Below are 21,222 nucleotides of genomic sequence, written 5' to 3'. Positions count from 1 at the left end.
ATGTAGCTTCTATACAAACATGTCCTTTTAGGGATTACAGGTGCAGATATTACTTAACAGTTCCAGATGTTAGTGCCTGATACTATCTAGGTTATGCAAACCCTAATCTAGCTATTCAGTACATTCCATTCCAGGTCTTTTCTCTGTGAGTAGACTATAAAAGTCCTCTACACCTTCAGTTAGACTGTAGTAATTACAGTTTTCTTAACAGTATATGAAGATGCAGCTTATGAAATACCCTTGCCTACAATTAGTATTATTTTCTTATCTCTCTGCTAGTTTGATAGAGCAAAAGTTATATTCACAGCTTTACTTTGCATTTAATTATTAAAGAAATTTTTTCCCCATCTGGAGCTTATTTTTTTGTGAATTGCCTCTTTATGTTCTTGGTCTGTTTTCTGAATTTAGCATTTCTCTTCATTATTGGTTTCATAATAATGTGAGTATTCACTATCTACCAAGCATTGTGCTAAGTGTATTACTTGTGTCATCTCATCTAATCAATACTAACCCCGTAGCGTAGGTAATGGTATCCCAAGATGAGGACGCTGAGGTTCAGAGAAGATCACACAACAAATAAGTGTAGGGCAGGAATTCCAATCCAGGTCTGTCTGACTGCAAAGTCCATATTTTTAACTACTACACCAGTACTATTGTTTTCCTAGTTTTTCCTCTAAATAGACTTCATAAAATTGCAACTAGATCAGAAGCACAAACTACACAAACAGATCCAAACCTAAGATAGTCAAGCTCCTGAGCAAAATGGTGGTACTGAGCTTGTTTGGTAAATCTAAGACAGGGGTTCTCAAGCTTGATCATCAGAATTCTCTAGAGGGCTTGTTAAAACACATATTGCTGGGCCCACCCACAGATTTTATGATTCATTAAATCTGGGGTGGGTCCTAAAAATTTGCATGTCTGTCAGGTTTTTAGATGTTATGGATGCTGCCGATCTGGGGACCTCACTTTGAGGACCACTGCCCTATAGCACTCTCACGTAGTGACGTTTTCTCATACCTTACCTGTGTTCCTAAACCATACTCCCTCAAGTCTCTCCCCTATGTTTGTTAACCACTGCTATAAACACTACCATTTTATGTTTTTGAAAGTTAATTACATTTAGAGTATTTCACCTGTGGTGGTACCTGGCACAGAGTAAATATTTAGTAAATATTAGTTGAGGTGTGTGGGTGGGTGGATGGATGGATGGATTTTCTTCGTTTATGTATCTTTATACCTTCCAAGGAGGAAATGGTTGGAAGTTTTGAAAGTGTGTGTGTGTGGTTTGTGTGTGTGTGTGTTTATACTATGAAATTTAGCATAAAGTTTAGCTCACACATGTGGACCAGTGCCAGTGACTACAGTACTAATGTAAGCATATAAACAATGTTAATATTTAAGAAAAATCATTTAAGAAAAAACGTGTTGTCTTCATTTTCTTTTCTTTTTTTTTCTGAGACGGAGTCTTGCTCTGTCGCCCAGGCTGGAGAGCAATGGCGTGATCTCAGCTCACTGTAGCCTCTGCCAGGTTCAAGCAATTCTCCTGCCTCAGCCTCCCGAGTAGCTGGGATTACAGGTGTGCGCCACCATGTCTGGCTAATTTTTTTTTTTTTTTTTTTTTTAATAGAGATAGGGTTTCTCCATTTGGTCAGGCTGGTCTCGAACTGCTGACCTCAGGTGATCCGCCTCCCTTGGCTTCCCAAACTGCTGGGATTACAGGCTTGAGCCACCATGTCCAGCATCTCCATTTTCAATCAGTGGATGGATCTCCCCAGCACAAAGCTGTGTTAGACCAGGCCATCTTCAGTCTTTGATTGAACACCACAGTTCCACTTATATCTACTCATCAAGACCTACTACTTAGGTTATTAACACCTCTTTCTCAAATAATTTTCACCAAATGTGAACCCTGGTTATTTGCAGTCGTGGGATTTTTAATTATTTCTAAAATACTTCTTTGTACTTTTCTGTTTTGCTTGGGTTTTTTGTAGTAAACATTTATATTTTAAAAATAAACATTTAAGGCCAGGCACAGTGACTCACACCTGTAATCCCAGCACTTTGGGAGGCTAAGGTGGTTGGATCACTTGAGCTCAGGAGTTTAAGGCCAGCCTGGGCAACATAGTGAGACCCTGTCTCTATGAAATTAAAAAAAAAAAAAAATAGCCAGGCATGGTAGCACATGCTTGTAGTCTCAGCTACTCAGGAGGCTGAGGTGGGAGGATTGCTTGAGCCCCAGAGGTCGAGTCTGCATTGAGCAGTGATCATGCCACTGCACTCTAGCCTGGGCAACAGAGTGAGAAACTGTCTCAAAAAAATAAATAAAATAAACATTTTTTAAAAGTAAATCAAGCAACTTGGCCTCATCCAAATATTTGTGAAATCACAGATTTACTGTGATTTTCATATTTAATGTGATCTTTATAATTTTTTTTTTCTTTTTTTTTTTGAGACGGAGTCTTTCTCTGTCGCCCAGGCTGGAGTGCAGTGGCTGGATCTCAGCTCACTGCAAGCTCCGCCTCCTGGGTTTACACCATTCTCCTGCCTCAGCCTCCCGAGTAGCTGGGACTACAGGCGCCCGCCACCGCACCTGGCTAGTTTTTTGTATTTTTTAGTAGAGACGGGGTTTCACCATGTTAGCCAGGATGGTCTTGATCTCCTGACCTCATGATCCGCCCGTCTCAGCCTCCCAAAGTGCCAGGATTACAGGCTTGAGCCACCGCGCCCAGCCTAATTTTTTAAATATACAACTAAATTAAAATTCTAATGTAACACCTAAAGTTTTCAGGTACCATCAATGATGTGTATATCACACTTAGGAAATATCATACTGTATAATAATGTCCCTTTTACATTGCAGTAGTTTTACATATTAAAGATACTAGTCCTTGATCTGTTGGGCATTTACAAATATTTTTCCTAGCTTTTCATTTTTCTTTAACTTTATGATTTTTTTGCATTTTTTGTTTTCTTTTGCCTACTGGCATGTTTTCTACTTAATATAAAGTGCTGCTTTTTAAATATTTAATAATTTTTTTATATCATGCTTTTAGGCTGTCCTTAGTCATCTCGAAGTTACATATTCATCCATATGTTCTTCTAATTTTTTCATTTGTTGTTAGTTTTAAATTTTGGTATGAGATGGGAAGTTAATTTTATTTATTTCCCACAAATGTTTTCCCATTTCATCCTTTACTCATTTACTTGAAATGCCGTTTTTATCATATATTAGAATCTTGAATCTGTTGGGTCTGTTTCTGCACCTTTCTGCCAAGCATCTCTGTGTTTCTATGCTAGCACGATGCTCTTTTAATTTAATAAAATCTTAGAATATGTGATATTTGTCTATCCTCTCTCCACTTGTCTCCATTTGTCTATCCGCTCTCACTCCTCTTCTAAATTATTCTTTGCTATTCTTGTTTATTCTTTGAGTGAATTTCAGAATTACTGGATCGAGTTTTAATACAGTTCTGTAGGAAATTTGATTGGATTATATTAAATGTATACCTTGGCCAGGCGCAGTGGCTCATGCCTGTAATCCCAGCACTTTGGGAGGCTGAGGCAGGCAGATCACTTGAGGTCAGGAGTTCGAGACCACTCTGGCCAACGTGGTGAAACCCTGTTGCTACGAAAAATACAAAAATTAGCCTAGCGTTGTGGCGGACGCTGGTAATCCCAGCTACTTGGGAGCCTGAGACACGAGAATCACTTAAACCTGGGAGACGGAGGTTGCAGTGAGCCAGGATCGTGCCACTGCACTCCATCCTGGGCAAGAGAGCAAGACTTGGTCACAAAATAATAAATGAAAATAAATATATACCTTAAGGGAAAAATAGGTATCTTTAGATATTCCCCCATTTTAGTATTCACTGTTGTAAAGGATAATTATTTGTTTGATATTCTCACTGACTAGCCTGGAAATTCATTTAATAGTTTTATGTTCCCAGTGTGTGTATTCAAAATCTTGCATGAGTAATGATTAAACGTGCATATGTCGGAAGGTAAGTGGATAAAAATAGGCTATTATGGAAAATATGCTCTCCCTTTGATTCTGAGATTTTAGATAAATAGAAAATATTTCCCAAATGTGAAATAGAGAAAAACATGAAGATGAATGCTATAACAACTTTTACTGTTGTAAAAATAGTATTAAGTCCACTAGTAAACTGTTTCTTATTCTTGGGAATTTAATTCTCATACGAGTTCTCATAAAATATTCATAAAAGTATTTATGTTGGTAGAATTGTGAACTAGCTGGATTAAATTTAAAGCTATTAATTTCCAAGTGACTTCTCAGTTACCGGTTTCAGTCAACTTTGATACATAGAATAATCAGCTTACTCAGATATTTTTTTCATCTTAAAAACAGAAGTTTTATTGTATTTGGTCCACGGTCAGTATTTCACATTATTTCATGGTGCGGGGCCCTTGGGTGGGAATCCCTGTGTAGTACTTGGCAGGGCCTGTGGCCAGGGGTGATGAAGCAGTATAGCTGGTCAGGCCCGGAAGGGGAGAAGAAGGGCTGGGGCTCCTTAAAACCTACTGAGGGGTGTGGGCATGGTGGCTCACACCTGTAATCCCAACACTTAAGGAGGCCTATAAAAATATATATATATATATATATATATATATTTTTTTTTAATACTTCCTGAAGCCTTTGTGGCACAGAAACCACACACTGATTGGCTGACAAAAGTGGAAAGAGGAGAGGCAACTGGAAACCTTTGGGGAGCAGTTCCCCTCCATGTCCAGGTCTGTTCTCCCCAGCACAGGTCAGCCCACAACCTGGATGTGCCAGCAGGGACCATCACCCTACACGTGTTGGGATACAGCTTGACGCCTTCCCCCACAGCCAGGTGGCTCAGTCCTGCAAAGGAACCAAGGCAAGCAGGGAAGAACCCTGCTGCCTGATTCCGTGCTGCCCCTCACAGACTGTTGGTTGATTGGTAGCACTGAACAGGTTAAAAAAAAAAGAAAAAGAAAACACAGGAAAAACCCAAAAACCTAGACAGGGAGATGATGTGGGGAGAGAGCATGCTAGGTCAGATTTTTTTGTATACCTAAACAGTTTGATAAAATTTTTAAATGAATCTGCTAAAATACCATATATACTTTCCAAAAAATGTGACCATTATCCTCCCTTAAATATAAAGACTAAGTATTAAATAAAGGAAAACGATGCAATTTTTATAAGAAAAGGTTTACATAGTCTACTTTTTGTACATGGGATATATCTAACAGATAAAAAAATAATTGAACTTATTCAAAGTAAAATTCAATTTATAAGGAATGGTGAACTAACAGTTTTACTTTTAATGGGAATTGTGTTTAACAGATGATCATACAGTCTTTGAAGATATTAAGTTCATTTACATTTCTCTCTATATTAAAATTTCAGCAAATGTAGGAGCAAATTAATGAAAGTGTCTAAGTGAGTTAATATTCTTAAAACACTTAGAACATTCTTAACACATAGTATAACTCTGTTAGGTCAATCAATCAAGTGGACTCTAGTAATTGAAAAGCTCCTTTTTAAAGCTTTATACTACTGAAAGCTTTCTTTTGTCATGATGTATTTGAATTATCAACTTTTTCTTCAATACTTTTTACATTCACTATGCTGGGAAAGCCACAAAATAAAAAGATTACTTCTACAGTTAGTCCAATTGAAAAAGAGCACCAAAATGTGATTTGAATGTTATATAGGGTAATGTTTCACTATGTGTATAATGATTGAGTAAATTAGGTAAATGATAAAATATTGACATTTCTAACATCTTAGTACCTCAGTGTTCTGTACTACAGTCTCCCATTGTTTTTCTCAATGTGAAAATCAGGGCAGAAATTAAGGAACTTCAGCATTATAGGTCATATTCTCTTTTTTTAAAGAGGGTCTGAGATCTGTTCGTTTGAGAGTCCTAGGATGGGTGTGATGGGTACATAGGAGTTAATGTTATTGTTATGCTTTTATAACGTATATTAGATATTCTTCTGTATACAACAATGATTTCATAATATAAATTGTTTTTAAAATAGAAATTGTTAAGAAAAGCTATTCACTGGCTGAGCGAGGTGGCTCACACCTGTAATCCCAGCATTTTGGGAGGCCAAGGCAGGCGGATCACAAGGTCAGGAGATTGAGACCATCCTGGCTAACACAGTGAAACCCAGACTCTACTAAACATACAAAAAATTAGCCGGGTGTGGTGGCATGTGCCTGTAGTCCCAGCTACTCAGGAGGCTGAGGCAGGAGAATCGCTTGAACCTGAGAGGCAGAGGTTGCAGTGAGCCAAGATTGAGCCACTGCACTCCAGCCTGGGCAACAGAATGAGACTCCATCTCAAAAAAAAAAAAAAAAAGAAAAGAAAAACTGTTCCCCAGTAATACCAAAAACTAAATTATTTATTGTGAAATTGTTAAATTTGTCCACACGAATAATATTTTATGTTATAGCAAATATTTGTGATAATCTGAACTTTTTTGTATAAAAAATAAACATTACCTTTAAAATTGGTAATTGACTAGTACACTTAGATGAAGAATTAATTAAAAATAAGTTTAACAAAGTGGCCATTCGCTTGCATCTTCTTCAGATGATGATCATCACTATATACGTTATTTCTAATACATTTGAGCCATGGTTATCTTCTTTAAGTTTTGCCTATTTCTCCAAAAAATATTTTGAAATATTACTTGTGATTATACTGTTAAGTGTCATTTTCATGGTATAAACTACTCATATTTTTTTCTTTTTGGAAGAGTCAGAATGGATAATCGATACGCCTCTATGGCCTTGTGATAGACTGGATGTGCTTAATCGACATAATTTGCTCTGTACAATTGCACATGAAACCTTAGCCAAGAGCCTTTATAGACAGACATTTGAAGTTTTGCAGAATCTACCAGGTTTTCAAAATTCCCAAGGTATGTTTTTTAAAAGTCTATCTTAATTATGTGTTGCCCATCTGGTGTTTAACTGTTAATAAGAAACAGTTATCCACCTGTTTTGATTGAGTTTTATATTCCAGCATATTTTTTAATGAAGTAGTTTTCTGAAAAATGTGTTCTTTGCAAATTGAATATGCATTCCTGATGGTTTAAAAAAATCTGAGATGCTTATCTTTGGGTTGTTTGTCAGCAGCTCCTAAGACAAGCATTTTTATCATTCCCTTTTCCCTACTTCTGTCATCAGCAGACAATATATTTAAATGCCCCGAGCAAGCTTTTACTCTTATCACTGAATAAATACAGAACTTAGTTTACATTACCTAGGAACAAAGGTAAACTTGAAAGAAATGGAGGAAATGAAACAGATGCCAAGTTCAAAGAAACACCAATGTGGGCAATGGTAGTTAGTACTCTTGAATGTTGGGTGTCCATGAGCAAAAGCTTTGGGTCAAGAATGAGCTATGTGATAGGTTCAGAAGATGTTGAAAACGTTAACTTGAGGGCCTCCCCTCAGTACTTTCATCGTATTATCTATAAATTTTCATTTTCCCACTTAATTCCACTGTGCTCCTATATTGTAATTAGTGTTCTTATCTGTTTCTCCTTATATAAAGTGATGGTATATAAGGAGAAACAATCAAGATGGTACTATTTTCTTTACCTTGGTATTCCTGGCCCAATGACTGCTATCTAGCAATCTTTTAATATTCAATTAGTTGGTAATGAAATAAAGTAGTAATAGGGAGATTAGACAGATAGTTGTGCGAGATTTTGGAAGACCCTAAATGTCAGACTAAAGGAGTTTTATTCTCTGTGTATAAAAAGGGGTCACTAGAATTTTGGGTCTAGGGAGTGATATAATGAAGTTGGTGTTTCGGGAAAGTTCTTCTGGCAGTAGTGTTTAGGAAAAGACTAAAAGTAGAGAGATTAATTTGCTGATAAGGCCTGGATAACTAAAAGATTCTAAAGCAGTAAAGAACTACAGTCTAGCTCACAGACCCAACTGACTGAATATAAGGAATAAAAGAGAAGTCTCTAAGATGACTTCTTTTTCTTCTAAGAATGACTGAAGGAATAGAAAACCCATTAAAGGATTGTTTTAAATTTGGCAGTAAATATTTATTAGGAGATTATTTATTTTTACTCGAGGGATATATAAGGCTAAGGTCTGAACTGTAGATATAATATGAACAGAATTGAGAAATTATTCAAGACACTGCAGATACACAGTCACACGTGGGGATCAAATACAGAGGTCTTAAGGCATCTTCTGAAATTTTTGTCAATCTTCTTTTTATCTTCTCTGTTGCAAAGGAAGTTAATGGTTTTTCTTTTGTCAAATGCTTTTTCATTTCTTACTGAGAGAATATGTAAGATAGGCTGGGCACCGTGGCCCATGCCCGTAATCCCAGCACTTTGGGAGGCCGAGGCAGGCAGTTCACTTGAGCCCAGGAATTTGAGATCAGACGATATGGGTGCATTCAGGGTGATATGGCTGTAGATGAGCCCAGGAATATGAAACTAGTCTGGGCAACATGGTGAAACCCCATCTCTGCAAAAAATATAAAAATTAGCCAGGCCTGGTGGACGTGTAGTCCAAGCTACTCAGGAGGCTGAGGCGGGAGGATGACTTGAGCCCAGGAGGTGAAGGTTGCAGTGAGCCAAGATCGTGCCACTGCACTCCAGCCTGGCCGACAGAGTGAGACCTGTCTCGAAAAAGGAGAAGAAAAATAAAGAGAATATATAACATGATTGCATTTTAGTGACTGTGACTCCTATAATGGGTAAGAAAGGGTCAAGGGGAGGAGAAATAAAAAGGAGTATGAGATGGAGGTTTGAGACACTAAGATAAATCAATTTTATTATGTCATTTTTTTTTCATTCCAGAAACTGTGGAAGTCTCACAATATAGCCTTCTTTTTAATAAGCTTCTAGGTTCCTGTATAGAAAGCAATACTCTTGGTATGTCATCCTCTGTGGCGGAATTCATGATTTCAAAGAGCATCCCTATTGATTTTTCCTTTCTTAGAAGATTAATTACTTCTTTAGGAAGGAGTCATTTATGGCTCAAAGCCAGAGCCCACTACAAAAGTAAGTTACATTTAAAATGTTTTAATATATTGGTTTATAATTTGATTCTCTAACCTAGAATTTATAATATTTAAGATTAGATATTTATATGTATTAAAAGAGCAGTAATACATATTCATATGTAGTGATCTCAACAGATCTGTGCTCTCTTTTGAAGCCTATTGTTTCTCTTCTGTTTGCAATTGCTTTCCTTATTTCCAGTCTTTCCAATTTCCAATCTTTATTTCTTGCACAGTAGCTTGTCCGCTAGAGGGCGAGCAAAGGGAACAAAGAACAGGATAGAACCAGTTTGGCATATCTTATAAATTAATACAGGAATAAAACAATTGGGTAGAATGAAGTTTAAAGAATATCCATGTTTTTATTTATCTCTGCTGTATCCCTAATTGTTATAACTAAGAATATTCAATAGCAGGTCACATCAGAAACACAAAGGCTGTCATAACAATGCAACATGGTATATGTTTTTCACATGGCTTTTAGTAATAGAACTTTGTTAATCTACTTACAGCTGTTGTTCTCTAACAAATAAACCTGGAAAATTAGTGCTTTCTCTAGTCCAAGCCACCTCGCAGGTATTTTAATTAGAAAATAATTCCATGTAGGTTCTAGATCTAGAAAAGAATTGTTTTTTCTGCCTTCATGCAGTAATTTGTCTTCAACTACCATTTCTACCACTGTCATGTATATAACAAATATTTGAGTACCTACTCTGTGTCACCCTGTACCAGATGTATCAAATATCCTAGCCACTACTACCTGAGCTGGAAGTGTTTTTCAGGTGGCTAGCTGTGATCAGTGTAGCAGGTGGTAACTTTTTTCCCCCAACAAAATGGGAAAGAAAGTATTAGGGTACATTACAGGTAGTAAGGTTAATTATTTGATAAAATTTTCATTTCAGTTGCATGTATGCACATATGTATACTGGGTCATTATATAAAATGTGTTTCTTGTAGGTTATAATCAAAAAAAGTTTTGAAAGCTGTGTTTTCTTAAAAAGGGTGATCAGAAATTTAGAGGAAAGATAGAATTGTTTGTTCGTAACACCTAATTTCAATTGTGTAGTTATGTTTCAACTCTTTATACTATTTACCTTCAGACTTCTAGAAACCATACACATGCACATATAGGTGTGTGTATGTGATTTTAGTTTCTAGAATTGAAGTTAATGGGAATAATTTATTTTTCATGTAACTGCAACTTGGGGGAGATGCCATCAGAAGGTGTTTATATGCCACAGGAACAAGTATAAGTTCAGATATTTAAATAAGATTTTTATAAATATTTCTACTTTTTAGTTGGAAATAAAATTTTATATTAAAGCATCTAAACTTTATCACTTTAAAAAATTTTAACAACTTTACAGAAGTATATTTCAAATGCCATACAATTCACCCATTTAAAGTATACAAGTCAATGGTTTTGCCGTATCTGAGAGTTGTGTAACCATCACCATAATCAACTTTAGAATATTTTATTCACACCAGAAAGAAACCTCATGTCCATTAGCAGTCACGCCTCATTCCCGCAAATCTATTCAGCCCTAGTAAGAATTACTTGTAATGATTTTTTTTAGCAGTGCGGTTTTATTTGTTTTTTTGTTTTGTTTGTTTGTTTGTTTTTGTGAGATAGAGTCTTGCTTTGTCGCCCAGGCTGGAGTGCAGTGGCCTGATCTTGGCTCACTGCAAGCTCGGCCGCCCGGGTTCACGCCATTCTCCCGCCTCAGCCTCCCGAGTAGCTGGGACTACAGGTGCCCACCACCATACCCGGCTAATTTTTTGTACTTTTGGTAGAGAAGGGGTTTAACTGTGTTCACCAGGATGGTCTCAATCTCCTGACCTCATGATCCGCCTGCTTCAGCCACCCAAAGTGCTGGGATTACAGGCGTGAGCCACTGTGCCCAGCCTAGCAGTGTGTTAAAGCAATTAATGCCTGTGTACAGTACAGTATCTTTGTTATTGGAACTTTTCCTTTTATCTAATCACACGTGTTCCTTATTTCATATGCAGTGTAACTTCTGATACTCATGCAGGTGAGGTTACGGGGTAAAGAGTCGTTTTGGTTTTTAAAGAATGTAACTGAATTATAAAACCATGAATAAAAATGAGTCATTTACAGCCAAATGAGTAATTTATAGCCACTGATCAGTCTTCAAAACATCTCAATTTCTAACAACGTTGACATTAAATTATATTGGAACTCCTTTTGGATTTATCTTCAGACATAGCTTAACATTGCAAGAAGAGCCTTTCAGTGGTGTATAACCGTGTCTAGTAGTACTTCATTTGGGACTTAAGGCTGACTTTCTTCAAGGCACTGTTAAGAGTTAGTGCCAGTGCCTTTGTTTTGACTTTGTTAAAACTTTTTTTGTTTTAATATTTTTATGACTTTATGGAGATAATTTCACATATCATGAAATTAATTCACTTAAAGTATATAATACATTCACTTTTGGTATAGTCACAGAGTCATGCAGTCATCACCACCATTTAAATTTAGAACATCTTTAACACCTTCAGAAAAATAAATCTTGTACACATTAACATTTATTCTCCATTCCCTGGTTGTCTCTTCTCTGTCTCCATGAATTTGTCCATTCTAGACAGATCACATAAATGGAATCATTCAATACATGAGTTTTAGTGACTGACTTTTTTTTTTTTTTTTTTTTTTTGAAGACGGAGTCTCACTCTGTCACCCAGGCTGGAGTGCAGCGGCGCAATCTTGGCTCACTGCAACCTCTGCCTCCCAGGTTCAAGTGATTCTCCTGCCTCAGCCTCCTGAGTAGCTGGGATTACAGGTGTGTGCCACCATGCCCAGCTGATTTTGTATTTTTAGTAGAGATGGGGTTTCACCATGTTAGCCAGGTTGGTCTTGAACTCCCAGCCTCAGGTGATCCACCCATGTCAGCCTCCCAAAGTGCTGGGATTACACGTGTGAGCCACCGTGCCCAGCCATGACTGGCTTCTTAGCCTAGTGTTTTCAAATTTTAATGTTGTAGCATGTATCAATACTTTATTCCTTTTTATTGCTGAACAACATTCTATAGAATGGAATTGTTTATTCATTGGTTGATGGACATTTGAGTCGTTTTCACTTTTTGGCTATTGTGAATAGTGCTACTTTGAATATTCACATAAGTTTTTATGTGTATATATGCATTCATTTATCTTGGGAGAATTGCTGACTCATACAGTAAATCTATATTTAGCTTTTTGCCGAACTGCCAAACTGTTTCCTGAAGAAGCTGCACCATTTTATATTTATATTCCTACCGGCCATTCTTTATATATTCACCAACACTTGTTACTGTGTTTTTTATTTTAGCTTTCCTCCTAGTGGGTGTTAAGTAATATGTCATTACAGTTTTGGTTTTCATATCCCTAATAACTAATGATGTTGAGGACCTTTTCATACAGTTATTGGTCATTCATATATTTTCTTTTGAGAATGTCTATTAAATCCTTTGCCCTTTTTTTATTATAAGAGTGTATTCATACATACATACACGTGTACATATGCATTTATATACACTCTGGATACAAATCCCTTGTCAGATATATGAATTACAAATATTTTGTCCATCCTGTGAGTTGTCTGTTACTTTCTTGATGGCTTTGCCTTGCTTTCATGCCAGACTAATCAGGAGGAGATTGTCTAGGGACAACAGAGTTGCCTTCCTCATGTTCCTGATTTGTTCTGCCTTGTCCTAAAAATACTGCTTTTCTGTCAGATCTGAGAAGTCAGGAGAGAGATGTTATTAGTGTGTCTTTCCATTACTTCCCCCTCCCCCCAAATCAAATGTGAGTATTTTTCTTCTCACATTTCATTTTGAGTGAAAAGAATCATATTAGTAGATTTCTAGTTAATCTAGTTAATTTGTTATTTTCTATTTTTTAATTCTGGTAAGAAAAGTTAAATAAAAATGCATGTAAATTATACCTACCAAAAACTAGTGAAGTTAATGGGTTAACAGTTTGTTGCTCCTGGCAGTGATCTAGGGAGGTGGGAATATCTAGTGATTAGGAATCCAAAATCTGGAACCAGAAAGTGGGCACCCCAAGGAGGGTTAGAGAGCCTGAATGCTTACCAAAAGCCCCTCGTCTATGACATGGGAATAATAGCACCTAATTTCAAAGGTAGCACATTGTCAGATTAAAATGAGGTAAAAGCCATGTGTTTATTAGCATATGTACCTGGCACATAGCAGGTCTTCAAAGATTAGCCATTACCCACATTAGAAAGATTTCTTGAAGAAACTTGTTCTAACAAAACAAAACATTTTAAGCAAAATTTACATACAGATTTAAATTGGTTTCAGTAAAATATAATAATATAAAATTGCCTATATATAATTTGGATGTTCTAGAAGTTTTAAAGGTATTTCCCTATATATCACTCCTAATAAGCACCTAAACAATTTAAAGGTTAAATCTCTTCTCTTGAAAAGTGAAGTTTTAAAAACATGAAATGGTGAGTGTGGCTACAACACACAGATCACCTACAGGATGGAAATGTATTTTATGCCTGGTGCTTAGCACAATGCCAGACATTTAGTAGCAACAGTAAATATTGCATAAACTATAATGGTACTATAAATAACTGTGCTCAAAAATAGTTATTCTGAAATTATCTTGTGGTTACTCTGGCTTGAAAAAAATGTCGTCTGCCGTAATAAGGCTCAAAAGTCATTTTTCAGAGGTTTTTTTTTTTTTTTTAATGTTTCTCACTGTTTTTTTTTTTTTTTTTTTTTTTTTTTTTTTTTTTTTTTTTTTTTTTTAATTTTTTTTTTTTTTTTTTTTTTTTTTTTTTTTTTTTTTTTTTTTTTTTATTTTTTTTTTTTTTTTTTTTTTTTTTTTTTTTTTTTTTTTTTTTTTTTGAGATGGAGTCTCACACTGTCACCCAGGCTGGAGTGCAGTGGCACAATCTCGGCTCACTGCAACCTCCACCTCCCAGGTTCAAGTGATTCTCCTGACTCAGCCTCCCCAGTTGATGGGACTACAGGCACCCACCACCACACCTGACTAATTTTTGTATTTTAGTAGGGATGGGGTTTCACCAAGTTGGCCAGGCTGGTCTCAAACTACTGACCTCAAGAGATCCACCCGCCTCAGCCTCCCAGAATGCTGGGATTACCCGCATGAATCACCACGCCCAGCCCTTCTCACTTTTTATTTAATGTCTCAAAAACACTTTACAAAGAATAATGTGAAATATACTAGGATAAGCTATCGTGTAATTTGTTAATCTAATTCTAATGTGAAGATGTATTCTGTGTAAGTAATTATCACTTATAGGTATTTCAGAAATCTAGGTTTTTACCTATTGGGTTTTAGTAAAGTTTGACCTATTATTTGATTTTTCAGGTGCTCTTTCCTTGGGTTGCTACCCACCACTGGAAGGAAACTTATACCGAAAACTTCTTCTAATTCCATCTTATTTATCTGAGATTGAAATGCTCTTAGCTATTGAAATCTTCATGGTATCTAATGCTAGTAGTATTCAGAGTCCTGGAACTTCTACACAGATACTGCAGATAGTTTTGAAAAGGTTGGTTGACATAACTTTAACTGCATTCTGAATGTAGATCTTGGCTCCCTACTCCCACCCTAGGATGTAAATGTTTTATGTGTTTTTATATATACATATATATTTATGTATATATTTATATGTGTACTTTGTGTGTATATTGCAAACTCTGGTGTCATTTAAATTGAGAAAGGATTAGACCTGTTTGAGGCTTAAAACCAAACAAGTTAGTAGCATTCAGTAAACATTTTAGCAACTTCAAAGATACAGTTAAATATTCAAAGAGATGGATCCTCTTTAGGTACCAACCTTTCTTGTGTTTAGAGATCAGTACCTATAAAAATCTCTAGTCAACTCAAAAGATCAAAGGACTAGGGTCTAAAAGGGAAATACGTGATCATTTATTAGGTTCAGCCAAGAATACCATTGAAAATAAAGCCATCAGCCTAGTTTCTATATTTTATAATGCTATATATGCATAAATATTATAAAGTAGATACTGTCCCAGAGTGAATCCTGTTTTAGAGCTTCTTGACAATAATTTTGCTTTAGTTTACAGGTGTGACAAACAAGATCCTCTGGTTGAATATTATATTAGTTATCTATTGCTGTGGAATAAATTATCCCTGGACCTAATGGCTTAAAACAGCAAATAGTATCTTAGCATCTGTGGGTCAGAAATTTCAGAGAGGTTTAGCTGGATTGTCCTGGCTCAGGGATTTTCATGTGACTCAGAGTTTCTCCACATAGTTGGAGTCAGGGTGTTGTCAGAAACTTTAGTCACCTACATGATAGCTTACTGGAGCTAGAGGATCGTTTTCCTTGATGACTCACTCAAATACCTGTTGGGTGGAAGCCTCAGTTTACCACATGGGCCTCTCCATAGGTTGGTTAAGTATCTTCATGACATGACTGACAGCTAATTTCTCCCAGAATGAGTGATCCAAGAAAGAAAAAGCAAGGAGGAAACTGCAGGGTCTTTTGTGACCTATATCAAGCAAGAACTGTGAAGAGTCTGAGATTTTACCCTATTTTCAAGCTACAAGCTAACCTGCCACAGTTTCATAGATGGTAGCATAAGAGACAAGACTCCTGTGTTGGAGACAGAGGAATTTATTATTTGTGGTATGGCAAACAGCATGATTATCTACATATTTGCATCATTTCCTCTTGCTCCTAAGTCCCATAGATGGGCCCACGTGGATACCTACATATGCCATGAGTTCTGTAACAGGAGAGGAGTGCCCAGCTTAGGAAACCCAAATCTTTTATGAGTAATAAGCATGCCTGCCCTTTGCTTTGCAGGGAGGTACTATCTCCATCATCTAAGACTGTGAGCAAACCTGCCCTTTGCTCCAGAAGGAAAAACTATCTTTATCTTTCAAGGTTGTTCACTATATAATCCTGGTAATTTAGAACAAAGGGTAGGCAGTGACTCTTGCAAAACTTCACAAACTCAAGAGACCCCTGGAGAGTTGTCATCCAACAACCTAGTATCCAAAGTTACATACTGTCACTTCTGCTCTCCTTTGTTGTAGGTGAGTCTTTTGGTCCAGCCCACACTTAAGGGGAGGAGAATTAGGAAGTAAATTATTTTAGTTCTACCTTCAAAAAAACCCACTAAAAGTCACCTTTTTTCTTATAGTTCTTTTTTTTTTTTTTTTTTCAGAGTGCTTCCTTATTTACCACTCTGCAGTATGGTGGATAAGGCATCTAGGCTCCCCATCATCCTAATGAGGTCATGGTTTTCTCATAGCTTTCTATTCCCCACACACATGCAACTTCTTTATTTATTTCTTGAATTTGAAAGGTATTTGTAACCATAGTGCATAACTAGTGGCATACCTAAATCTTTGATTTTGTCCAAGCCCATATATTTTCTCTATTGTCATTATCATGCTAAGCCCTGCCTTGTTACATTTACCTCTCTCTATGAGAGAGAATTGTATTCATCTTTAGACTTATTTAAACTGTACATGGTTGGCATGTGCACCACCTACCAGATTCCCGGGCACCTCTTTCTAAGCTGGAATGTACTAGAAGGCACCTGACCAGTCTTTCCTCTCTGTGACCACTGGTTCCTGTTTCAAGTGCAAGTCCTCACTCCTGTCACTCTGGACCACACTGTGATGTTAATGCAGACAGGCTCCTACTCAGAACTTGCTGCTGGGCCCTGTAGATACCAAGAGTAGGAAGCAGTGAACACAAAGAAAAAAAGTGATGCTTTATGTAACAGGCCACATCTCTATTTTAAATAGTTCCCATTCCCTACCCCAGAGGAAAAACTGACATAAGGTGGGAATTTTATGCAAGTCAATGCAGTGACAATTGATTGCAGATGGAGCTGGTAGAAAAATTATTAGAAAAATTAATTCTAGCACTTAAGGAAGCACCCTAAATCAGGATTGAAGAAAATAACCAGAAATATAATAAAGCCCCTATAGCTATACAATTTGTTACCAAACATTAGCTACATATTAAGTATTTCCTTATAACTAAAAATAGTCAATATCAAAGTAAAACTAACATGTGAACGTTAATTCTAAACTGGATTACATTTAGTATTTTATGCATTCTTATGAAAAGATACAGGTAATTAGCTGTGTTCTAGATCAGTATTTTTCAAACTGGGTTGCAGGCTCTTTGGTGAAATCAATTTAGGGTGTTACAACTAGCATTATTTTTAAAATCGGGGTTTTTGTCATCAGGGTAAGTCTTGTGAAATTTACTTTTTATGTATGAAGGTATATACTGGGCCATAATATGTCTTTTTGTGGACAGAGTCTTGCCCTATCACTCAAGCTAGAGGGCAGTAGTGCAATCATAGCTCACTGCAACCTCAACTTCGTGGGCTCAAGCCATCCTCCCACCTCAGCCTCCTGAGCAATTGGGACTACAGGTGCACGTCATCATACCCAGCTAGTTTTTAAATTTTTTGTAGAGACGAAGGTCTCACTGTGTTGCTCAGGCTGATCTTGAGCTCCTGGCCTCAAGCGATCCCCTCAACCTGAGCCTCCAAATCACTCAGATTATACCACTACGCCTGACCAAAATGCCTTTCTTACTGTGGGTCATGATCAAAAAAGTTTGAAAGCCACTTTTAGAAGAATATGGTGAAAAGACGATCGTAGCTTAGTACCAGTAAATGTAAATGACTATCTTTTGAAGAAACTATATAGCTTATCTTTTTTAAGAGTTTCTGACTTTATGAGGTGTTCATTTTATAGGTGTGAAGACAACCAGTCTCGGAGCAATGATGATTATCAAGCTGCAGTAGAAAGGTTAATTATGGCTGCTCGTATATCAGATCCAAAGCTTTTTGTTAAACATATGACTGTCAATGTTAATAAGGAACAGGTTTATAGTTTGGAGCATTGTTCTGCCCTGAAATGGTTAAAAGAGAATATGAAGTGGGCTGGAAAAGTTTGGCTTTTCAGTAACCATTAGTTAATAAAGTCTGCTCTTTTTTTTTTTTTTTTTTTTTTTTTAGTTCAAGTAATCATTGTTGAAAATAAAGGCAATAAAAATAGACAGTTTTCACCATATTCAGCTCTTTGACTTTATTGACTTACAGCAAGTTAATAGTTTTAAAGCCCTAAACATTTTTATTGATACGTAATTTTCAGGGAGTTTATTCACACAGAAAAGTGACTTTTCAGATTACTTTTTGACTTTAAAAGAAACTAAGCATATTAAATCCCAATTTATTCTGAAATCCAAAACTGAATACTGTGCAGCATTTAATAAGAGGGAGACATAACAGGGAAAATATACAAGCAGGTAACTGGAGTTTTCAGAAGAACATTTAGGGGTATGAAATAGGTTTAGTGTGTACTCAGTCCAGTCTCTAAAGCTATACTACATCTGTAATCAAGAATAATAATATAATATTGAAAATGAACACAAAAATTCAGAATACTTTCTGAATTACACCAAAAAAGTTTAAATTACCCTCAGAATGGTTTTCCTTTCAGGTATCTTAGAATACTAGATGAGTTTTGAAAATTTATGTGCATTACACTAGATAAGACACAAATATACCCAAAACTTAATTATCTAAACAAGGATTCTTCCTTCCAAACCAATTTAGGAAGTTAAAACTCTTCTGAAGTCATATTCAGAATCTATATCACATTCTCCAAGGTGGTAGTCCTCATCTTTGATAATTTGAACCATAATTTTAAATTGTTTAGATTTTTAGAAGTGTGAATAAGGTGAGTAGTAAGTTGTAACTAAGGGGACTGAAAGTATTTTTTTTTTTCCTGAGAAAGGGTCTTACTCTGTGCCCAGGCTGGAGTGCAGTGGCATGATCATGGGTCATTGCAGCCTCAACCTCCCGGGCTCAAGTGATCCTCCCATCTCAGCCTCCCATGTAGCTGAGACTACAGGTATGCACTGCCATGCCCGGCTAATTTTTGTTTTTTGTTTTTTTTGGTTGTTTTTGTTTTGAGATGGGGTTTTGCTATGTTGCCCAGGCTGGTCTCAAACTTCTGGACTCAAGCTATCTGCCCACGTTGGCCTCCCAAAGTGCTGGGATTACAGGCACGGGCCACCGTGCCCGGCTGGACCGAAAGTATTTCTTAAGGGAGTTCACAAAATATGGTAAATAGCAGCATCATTGGAATAAGTCTGTAACATCACAAGACTAGGGAGGTTAAATCCTAGCTCTTGCCAAAATGCCTGATTACTATGGATGAAATGTAGAACAAATACTATCACAAATGGGATATGGGGAAGTGAGGCAGGTAACGTCAAGAAAGATACCCGGTTCTTTTTTTTATTATTTTTTTGAGATAGAGTCTTGCTCTGTCGCTCAGGCTGGAGTGCAATGGTGCGATCTCTGCTCACTGCAAGCTCCATCTCCCAGGTTCACGCCATTCTCCTGCCTCAGCCTCCCAAGTAGCTGGGACTACAGGCGCCCACCACCACGCCCGGCCAATTTTTTGTATTTTTAGTAGAGACGGGGTTTCACTGTGTTAGCCAGGAAGGTCTCAATCTCCTGACCTCGTGATCCTCCCCTCAGCCTCCCAAAGTGCTTGGATAGATACCCAGTTCTTTAGTATGAAGGAACTGGGTGACTATAACCTGCCATTACTTCAGTGGAGCACCTAGGAAATGAATCAGGTTTGGAGATCATTTTGAAGCACCTTTGAAAACAAGGGGAGAATAGAAAGTGGGCAATTGGTAGATTAGTCATTTCTACAAATGATAACTGAAACCCTAAGAAAGGAATTAGAGAAGTATGTGACCTCTGAGATGCTGGTGGCAAAGATGTATTAGGATGAAGTTGCAGGAGGGAAAGGATGATAAATTAAGCTTTTAGGAAAAATGGGATTGGATGGAATGGTTTACAAGTGTCTGGACTGGTTTCTAATGACAAGTTAAGACCTTATTGCTGGAACAAATAGAGGCATTTTTACTTGTCAACAGTGCCAAAAGATAGAAAAGGGAAAGGAGTGTTAATCATTGCTGGGTGTGAGGTGTCAAAGCCCTGACAAGAAAAAGTGTTGGCTCTTGAGTAGTAAGAAGAATACTGGCAACAGTACAGGTTTGAAAAGGAAGTTTCATTAGATAGATAGAATGCTGCAGAAGGATGCAGCAGGGCACTTCAGCAAGAGAGGACTGAGCTCGCCACAGTAGAGTTTTCCTTAGGAGTATTTATAGACCTTTGAGCAGGAGCTTAAGGGTAATTTGGACCATATTAGCCATGTAGATAATGATAAATGACTATATTTGTAGACATTTTGGTGCCTTGATGTTAGCAAGGGTTGCACAATGAGTTTTGACATGCATGCATTTGGAAATGTGTAGAAATTCTAGTTACTTACAAATTTTGGGGAAAGAAGCCTGGTATCAGATGCCAGGTTTTGATAATGGGGAAGTCTAATTATTTCTAAATTCCTCAGGTAAGGAGTTTTGCCTGCAGACGGTCTGCTTGACGGCCACCAGGTGATCTTTGCTCTCCTCATTTTCCCCCTGACAGATATCTTGGTCAAATCTTTGACCCTTTCTATTCCCCCATGACCCTGTGTACCTGCTGCCTATTATGGCTTCAAGAAAGGGAAAACGGCACAGTGAAGAGGGGCGTCAGGTCTGTCTGGCTGCTTTCTGCTGAAAGAGAGCATTGAGGGGATAAGTCACCTTTCTTGCTCTCTGTCATGAAGTGTTATGAAAAACTTGTTTTGGGGACAGGAGACACCAGATTCCATCAAGAGGCCCCATATAAGTGGAAGTTGCTGTTGCAGGCTGGTATTGGGATTACATAATCATCTGTAGGTGGAATCATTGTAATCTGGAAGATAGAAACTTAATGAGAGCATTAAAGAAGCAGGGAACAAATACTAGAAGAAGAAGAATGAGGAATAAAGGTCCAAGGAATGGGAGAAGCCAGGTGATTTTTGGAAACCAATTAGTAAGGATTTTTGGCCCAGTTTGGGTTACTTTGAGAAAGTGTATGTAGCCATTTGGTTTGTTTGAAAATCTCTCAGACGTTAGTTTCCACTTCTCCAGACATATTAATGTAGGTGCAACACATTTTGTTGATGACAGCACAGATGACTCCTTGTTCAGATAGGAGGTAATCTAGCACTCTTCTGTTATCAAAAACCATTCCTGCTAGTGAGGTTAAAGACTTTTCTAGTGGTGATAGATTTG

General features: G+C 37.2%; 1 protein-coding gene across 1 annotated transcript in view; it reads left to right on the top strand.

Moving 5' to 3' along the window:
- TOPAZ1 (testis and ovary specific PAZ domain containing 1) overlaps nucleotides 1–18,113 on the top strand; it is a 92,060-nt gene extending 73,947 nt beyond the window's left edge. The window contains exons 17-20 of the mRNA XM_023231830.1: nucleotides 6,760–6,924; nucleotides 8,836–9,039; nucleotides 14,406–14,589; nucleotides 17,796–18,113. Of these exons, the coding sequence (XP_023087598.1) occupies nucleotides 6,760–6,924; nucleotides 8,836–9,039; nucleotides 14,406–14,589; nucleotides 17,796–18,015 (773 nt within the window). The 3' untranslated portion in view covers nucleotides 18,016–18,113. The remainder of the gene's footprint in view (nucleotides 1–6,759; nucleotides 6,925–8,835; nucleotides 9,040–14,405; nucleotides 14,590–17,795) is intronic.
- Nucleotides 18,114–21,222: the final 3,109 nt, after the last annotated feature.

The sequence above is a fragment of the Piliocolobus tephrosceles genome, chromosome 2 (genome assembly GCF_002776525.5).
Source record: "Piliocolobus tephrosceles isolate RC106 chromosome 2, ASM277652v3, whole genome shotgun sequence".
Taxonomy (NCBI): Eukaryota; Metazoa; Chordata; class Mammalia; order Primates; family Cercopithecidae; genus Piliocolobus; species Piliocolobus tephrosceles.
The sequence above is the reverse complement of the archived record's forward strand: the minus strand, read 5'-3'. Positions and strand labels throughout refer to the sequence as shown.